Consider the following 7,549-nt stretch of genomic DNA (forward strand, 5'->3'; position numbering starts at 1 on the left):
AAAGTCATGGAGAAAGCAATTTAATTTATTTTATGAAGGTGAATATTCTGAGCCCTATCATGAGCATTTGATACAAGACTTGGGGCTGTGTACTAGCAGCAGGAAATGAAATTCTTTGTAAACGGACAGGGTGCATTTCGATATTCCAGTTTACAGTTTAGAATAAAATCTATACAGCTTTACAACAAATAAATAAAAAAAGTACAGTGACGACACCATCAAAGATCAAAGGAACACACAAAGCAAAACATCCATCCCTAACAAACAATATTAATAGTTGAATTCGGGCATTCAGGCTTTCCCTTCGACCCTTGCATGAGTGAGTCCAGCGCATGCGTCAACGAAATCCTCGTCAATGAAATCCGTGGAGAAGACCTGAAGCCTATCAGCGAATCCTTTGGCGAAGCATTGAGCGATGAAGAGCCTGGCGTAGCCATGAATGCGTCGGGTAACAGGTTTAACACAGAGAACGGGGTTATCCGCGACGGGGGTAACGGTGTTCTCGATCCTGTAGAAGTATTTGCGCGACGTAACGGGAGGGTGCTCGCTCAAGTGATTCAAATTGCCGTCGAACTTGGTGGAAGGCAGATCCGTGTTGATCCAATTATCCTTCAGAAAGCCCGCACTCCAGAGAGGACTCCCAGGTTTGGGCTGGGACGATTTTCTGGGCTTCCAAACGCAGATAACTCTCTTTGGCAACAACTCCGCCACGGTCTTCCCGAAAACGGCGTCGTCCTGATGGATCAGATGCTCCCCCAGCTGTTCCTCCAGGTACTTGTCGAATTCGGGAGGGTCCTCGTGGCCGAACTCGGTTCTAATCTCCAGGATTAGGATTTCGGACTGCGTGTCGGAAAGGAACTTCTTGACGTCGTTGAGGACGAGGTCAACGCCGTAGGTGAGGAGGATACCGTGGCAGACGCGGCGGTGTTCTTGGACGCGGATGTCGAGGACGCGGGTGCCGAGGGAGAGCTGGCGGTAGATGGAGAGGGATTGGCACTGGGCGAAGGGGCGAGTGAGGAGAGGGATGCCAATTTTGTTGGTTGCGGAGTCGTGGGTGCCGGGCCAGACGATTTGGTTGATGCGGAGTTTCTGAGGGTCGAGATGGGACATCCAGTTTTTTCTGTCTTGGGGACGGTAGTCGGAGCCAGGGTAGTCTTCTCCGCTGCTTTTCAGATCGGACAGACTCTTCTTCTCTGTCTGGATTGTCTTTCTTCGCTCCATCTGTTTAGACACCTCTGACCCCATCTTCACTCCTCACTCACCACTGCCCACTCCCACCATCACTTTTATATATACTTTTATCGCAACAACAAATTTTTACATTTTTATCATTCTGATACCATCATTAAGATTTTCGATTCTTAACAAAACTTTTTTATTTGAAACAAGTCGAGCATGTTATAATTCTGCCACTTCAAAAAGGAAAAATCACACTCACCCACTTTCTCTGCTTTTAAGTCACCAGATCAATTTCATGATTTTCATTTTTACATATCTTAAAACACGTATTACTTTATAAATATAAAGATATATAAAATAATAAAAGTATTTATTAGTTTGTATTTATTACTTTAGCCTATAATCACATTTTTTTTTCATTTACAATATTCAAATTCAAAACTTTACTTAAATATATTAAATTTAATACTATTTGAAACAATATATATATATATATATATATATATATATATATATATATATATATATATTAGATTATAAATATAGAGATATAAACTTTTATAAATATTTAAGGTTGAAATAAGTCTGTTATAAAGTTAATATTTTATTGAATTTTTTTTCCTTATAAAACATTTTTTTTTATATAAAACTTCACAAAGTTAATAAAAAATATAATTGTCTTGCAAATTTTCTTAAAAATAAGAAAAGTTTAATCCAAAAATCTGAATTGTGAGATTTGTTTAAAGACTTATAAGTGCGGAAAGTCGCCGTGACTTTTTCTCGCTAAAATCAATCAATCTGTTCCAAACAAGTTTGAGTACTATACTAAGGAGAAAAAAAGAAAGGAAGAGAGAGTTTATTAATAACAATACCAGAACCCTGAAATTTTAAAAAATAACGGAATTTATTTGTGATAAAATTATATATAGTTTATCAATAAGTTATTCTTGAGTTAAACACGCACCATAGCATAATACAACAATAAGGGCTATATATGTTACTTATATTAACATAATTTAGTAAAGATATAATTATTTTAATATTTAAAATTAGAAAAATGATTTTTTTACATGATTAAGTAATAAATGTTATTTGTGAAAATTACTAAAACACGTTTTTTTTTCTTTGTGAAGTGGACACACCATTAGTTAGAAATACCAAAATGCTTTTGCATTTGATCGTTTTCTTTTTCACCTCGATGCTCATATTATCAATTGTAACCTGACTTATTATAAAATGTTTGTGACAATAAGTTTAAGAAAAGTAATATGCCTTAAATAGCATTAATTATTTTTATTTCTTTACGTGTGATTTTAAGCCACACTAACCAAACTGTGCATTAAGGATCAAAAAGTCAAAATGGATTTTTTTTTAAACAATTATTAAATAAGAGGCTTGAGAATATGACAAATGTTGCCAAATTACGATATGATGAGACTTGGGTGTTTTCTCCACTCAAATTTTCTTCAGTTATCTTGAAGGATTTTAATTTGGGAAGGGAAGGGCCCCTCTAACCTCTATTACTCAATTGTCTTTTACAATGTGGAGAGCCATCGTCCTCATTAGTCATTATTGGTGGCCGGTCATCCCTCTCATTGGTCCACTTGTATATGGCTGTCTGTCCAAACTCGTCTGTCTTCATATTTGTTTTGATTTACTATTTGTTAAGCTTTCAAGCAAAGTGAAATTGTTGCAGTACTAACTTAATTAGCTCTTAAATTAAGCTTAAAAGATCAGATATTAAAAACCAATATATATATATATAGACTTGGGATTGTGAGAAAATATTGAGGAGCAATTAAAAGAGACGATATGTAGTCCATATATCAAGTGGACGCATGCATAGTATTGAGAACATCTGCTATAGTAAACTAGAATCTCAAATTTCACATCCTAATCGGATCTTATTTTGTTGGAGCCATTGATTTAATTTCGAGGTGACAACAATTCGTTGGCATCTATCTATCTGCCAGTCTGGTGTGGTTTTTGTCTTGCTTAATTTATTATCAACGCATGTGTTTTGACCGCCACTGCCCAGTTTTGTTGCTTTAATTTTAAGGAGAAAATATAAATCAGAAAAAAACAAGTAAATTTTGTTCTTGATGCCTAAGCACTACATGGATCAATTTGTAAGTTTATAACAAGTTTTCCATTTTAAAATATGATTTAATAATATTGTATATTATTGAAGAAAAATGTTTATTATTAAAAATATTTTAACTGATAAAGAAAGAAAAAGGTTAAATATGATTTTTATCTTTTAAATATTGACTCATATTGGTTTTAGTTCTTCAAAACATTTGGTCTCTCAAAATTTTAATTTTTTTCTTTTAAGTCTTTTATTTAACTCGTTATTTTTTTAAAAAAAATAATTTTTAATATAAACTTAAATTAAAACATTTATTTTTTAGATTTTTTTTACTTTCAGTACTTTCAATATATGAGGTCCAACATGTAACATAAAAGTTTTCTTTTATATTTTTCTCATTTTTGAGTTAATAAAAAATATATTTATGGAAATTACTATTATATTCATTATATTATTTTGAGTTTGATAATTAGGTTTATGCACTATCAGTCAAAATAATAATAATTTTATGCGCTATAACATAGGAAGCTCTCGCATTGATACTTGAGGCATTGGTTTGCAATTATCTAAAGTAAACTAACAGCCGGATATTATATTATCAAAAGAAAAAAAAATGGATTTTATATATGCTCATTATCACATTCATTACTATTATCAAATGAAGTATTTTTTTTTCGATACTTGTCAAATGAAGTATTATTGAAAGTAATATTTTCATTAATGTATTATGGAATATAATGTTTAAAAGATGCTGATATTCTATTATGTGTGACCTACTAGAAAGAACATCATATAATTAATGTGTATCTACATGATTAAATTGATTTAGATAAATCATAATTTTTTCTAAATTTGAATGAGTGGTCTCATTCTTGGACAATGGTCCCCAAAATCCAATCAAACAAATAGAACGAACAAGTTGAAAGAGAGAACGGAGTTAAAACAGAAAGAAAAACAAAGGATAAAAAATGGTACGTGAAGTAAGGGATGTAATTTGTTAAATTATAGATCTTAAATACAAAAAACATCATTAAAAGGAATTTACTAAAATAAAAGAAAAGGGTGGATTTTTCGTCTTCAAATTTTAATGTAAGTTGCTGTACTCCAACTAAAGTAGAAGTGAGAATACATTATAACTTCCAAACTCCTTAATGCTTGATATTCCATCATGATAAATTTGTAATTTTTAAAATAGTTATATTAAGGTGACAAAATAAAATTGTTAGTACATAGACAATAAATTCTTACTATTTATGTATATAAATATAAACTGAAAAAGAAACAATTGCATTTAACTTGGCACGCGTCATGAGGAGGAGGGACTTACAAATAACAATCGATCGCTTGGGGAAGGCATGGCATGTTCATTTCTTGACAACATAAATTTTCATTCAATCGATGCTAAAGGTATGAACTATTGCACAGTGTGTAAATTCATATACTACTAGTTCAACTTTCGTTGGGTAGAAACTAGAAAGAGTGGTAGATTTTTTTTAAGTTGGAGTAACAATTATCTTAAAGAACAGCAAAGATACTACTAGTATGATAAATCTAAGGTAAAAAACCATACAACGGTAAACCTCCATATATAGAATAAAGATAAAGACAAAACTTACACCAGTACAGTACAAGAATATTCAATTTTCTATTGTGCATTTTTAATTGGATTATTCCCCAAAACAATCCTTTCTAAACATGCTATATATAAATAAATTATTTGCAAGTGGTGAATTTGCAGGTGACATTTCCAGCACCAGAATTGGCCCTCTTGAAGCGCAGAGCAGTATGTAGAACACTCCTAGTTGTGCCCATCAAAGCCAAATTCATGTGTTGGACGACGCCAAGTGGATGATAAGAGAATTGAAAGCTGTTATAGGAGTTAAGAAGTGCTGTGATCCCTTCTCTGAGAAGAGTCCTGTAAGGGTCTCCTCTCCCTTGCAACCCATGCCACAGTGTAATGTCTGTTCCGTATCTTCTCGCCGCAACCATTCCAAAAGCCACTGCAACTTTTGTGTCCCGGTTCACACCTCTCCAGTAGCATTTGTATTCTGGCAGTGTCCACTTCCTGAAAATCTACAAAGTTATATATTCATCTTCTTTTAATTAATTCAACTTGTTTAATTATTAAAGTCCTTATTATGATTTTTAGAAGGACAACTTAAATATATACTATATTAATATTAGTACACATGTATAAGGTTTGTCCTACCTAAACATATGCACATATGAATCAGTCATGCTTTAATGTGATAGGCATGCATATATGTAGGTGATTCAATTAGTTTCAACAACTATTAGAGAATGTTATTATGAGACAATGTGGGAAGTTAAATATTAACCTTAGTTAGTCGGATATAAAGTATAATTAAACTTACTCTGATGGACATGCTGAAGCTTCTGCAAAAATCACTGGTGGCAGGGGTGGTAGTGATGGAAGTGGTGGCAGTGATGGTAGTGGAGGCACTGGAGGTAGCTTGAAATGTGGTGGAGAGTTGGGTGGTGTGTCTGGTGCTGGGACTGGGTTGGAAGATGTTGAGCAGTACTGCATGGGTTGTGCGGGCTGAGCAAGGAGAGAATCCACTGTATACATTTCCATGTCAAACATTCTAAACATGAGTTTAGGATTTTGTGAAGGACCAGCCCCTTCACCACAACCCGTTGTTGACCCTTCACCACTGCCTGAGACATGGGCAGAACAACCACTCAAGTCGGGTGCGCCATTGAACCTCATTGTATAGCTTCCAAACCAGTTTGTTGTTTCTTCTCTTGACATTGTAATTTGCCCATTACTGTCAGCACAGGACAGAATTACTTTTGCACCTGTACCAAGCAAGATCACAATGAAAGATCATATGGATGGTGACCAAACAGCATTTATTGAACATCTTGGTAATCTTTTCAAACTTCATTTATTGGAAGAAGAAAGTGGTTGACTTGTCCATGCTTTTTATCTGCCCAGAGGCCGTTAGGCAGCACTTACTAAAACAAGAGGCAAAAAGGATTCTTTCCCTTCACAAGATGTGAGCAAGGGCGATAAAAAAAAAGTAGAGAAAAATGTTACTGGTACCACTAATTTTATAAATGAAAGAAAAGCGAGAAAAATACACGGTGTAATAAATGATGCCACAGAAGAAATAGAGGCAGAAAAATTATTATATTAGTTATTTATAAATAATAACTATATATCTAAAAAGTATTTGTAAATATCAATAGAGTACATGTAAGAGGTATGGACTGTGAATTACAGATCAACCTTAATATAGCTTTTAATATAGTTAATTATTATAAAAAAATAAATTTATCATATGTGATTTGTGATTGAATAATATTATAAAAAAAAATCTTTAGAATTTGACAAAATAATTATTTTTTAGAAAAATAAACTAAATTTAACAGTCAGTCAGAGCACCATTTGTATTCTGTAGAAAAAAGTCAGCTGTAAACATTTTTCAAAACATAATTAAATAAGATTGTGAATAAGCCATTACTTGAAAACAAAATGTTTCGTGCATGTGGAGTACACTAGTTGAAGTTCCAACCAGAGACAAGAACAAAAATGCTGAAGGACTTAGATCTGACCATTAACAGGATAATCAAAAAGGGATCTCTGTCCGTCTTTGCATTGGTCACAGAAGACAGTGCCAGTGACCATAGTGTCTGCCTGCATTCCATCAATGGCCACGGAAAGAATGAGAAATGCTGCAAAGAAAAGCTTCTCCGCCAAGTCCATGAATACAGCTGGAAGCCCACTAAGCAAAAGCAAAGAACCAAAGAAATGGATTTGTGAGATCAGAATGTGAAGAACACTTAAATATAGTTGAACCCAAGCGAGGAAAAAAGTGAATGAGCACTAAATGACGCTCATTTTTGAGTTGTAACACTCAACTGCTACATTTAATGTTGTATTCTACCAAAAAATCAATTTTCAAATGGGATTGAAACTGTGGAGGCAGTACGATATTCATTAATGTTAGATTGCTGAGAGTTGAAATAGGTACCTTGTAAAAAATTTAAGATATTACCCTAATGTTGGTAATAATTCATTATTTTTATGACTTTACGAAGGATTTTACAATAGAAAGTTAACTTTTTTATCAGAAAAAAAAACAGCATTGTCTAGGGTCCATCATAATAAAAAAAATGTGGTGAATTTACGAAGAAAATTTGTTCTTAATAACTCTTTTTCCTTGTATTTTAAATTATCCCAGAAGTTTGATGAAATGAAAACGATCGTTACTTCCTCAATTATGAAAATAAGTTTTTTTTTATGAATATAGAAGT

General features: G+C 33.3%; 2 protein-coding genes across 2 annotated transcripts; both read right to left on the bottom strand.

The window, feature by feature from the left end:
* Window positions 1-7: 7 nt before the first annotated feature.
* Window positions 8-1,488, bottom strand: LOC100805096 (uncharacterized). The gene has a single exon (XM_003526966.3). The coding sequence runs from the start codon at window positions 1,243-1,245 to the stop codon at window positions 292-294; it is 954 nt and encodes a 317-aa protein (XP_003527014.1). The 5' UTR covers window positions 1,246-1,488; the 3' UTR covers window positions 8-291.
* Window positions 1,489-4,783: 3,295 nt separating this feature from the next.
* On the bottom strand, window positions 4,784-7,092 carry LOC100807596 (uncharacterized). The gene is made up of 3 exons (XM_003527556.5): window positions 6,848-7,092; window positions 5,644-6,088; window positions 4,784-5,333 (listed from the first exon to the last, which is right to left on the bottom strand). The coding sequence occupies exons 1-3, from the start codon at window positions 6,996-6,998 to the stop codon at window positions 4,982-4,984; spliced, it is 948 nt and encodes a 315-aa protein (XP_003527604.1). The 5' UTR covers window positions 6,999-7,092; the 3' UTR covers window positions 4,784-4,981.
* Window positions 7,093-7,549: the final 457 nt, after the last annotated feature.

The sequence above is a fragment of the Glycine max genome, chromosome 6 (assembly GCF_000004515.6).
Source record: "Glycine max cultivar Williams 82 chromosome 6, Glycine_max_v4.0, whole genome shotgun sequence".
Taxonomy (NCBI): Eukaryota; Viridiplantae; Streptophyta; class Magnoliopsida; order Fabales; family Fabaceae; genus Glycine; species Glycine max.

Bases quoted from the DNA above. Each gene is read 5' to 3' on its own strand.
- LOC100807596 (XM_003527556.5), bottom strand. From the start codon at position 6,998: ATGGACTTGGCGGAGAAGCTTTTCTTTGCAGCATTTCTCATTCTTTCC. The intron at 6,089-6,847 runs GTCAGATCTAAG...TGCTTGGTACAG, and splicing joins TTTTGATTATCCTGTTAATG to GTGCAAAAGTAATTCTGTCC. The intron at 5,334-5,643 runs GTAAGTTTAATT...GTAGATTTTCAG, and splicing joins GCTTCAGCATGTCCATCAGA to GAAGTGGACACTGCCAGAAT.
- LOC100805096 (XM_003526966.3), bottom strand. From the start codon at position 1,245: ATGGGGTCAGAGGTGTCTAAACAGATGGAGCGAAGAAAGACAATCCAG.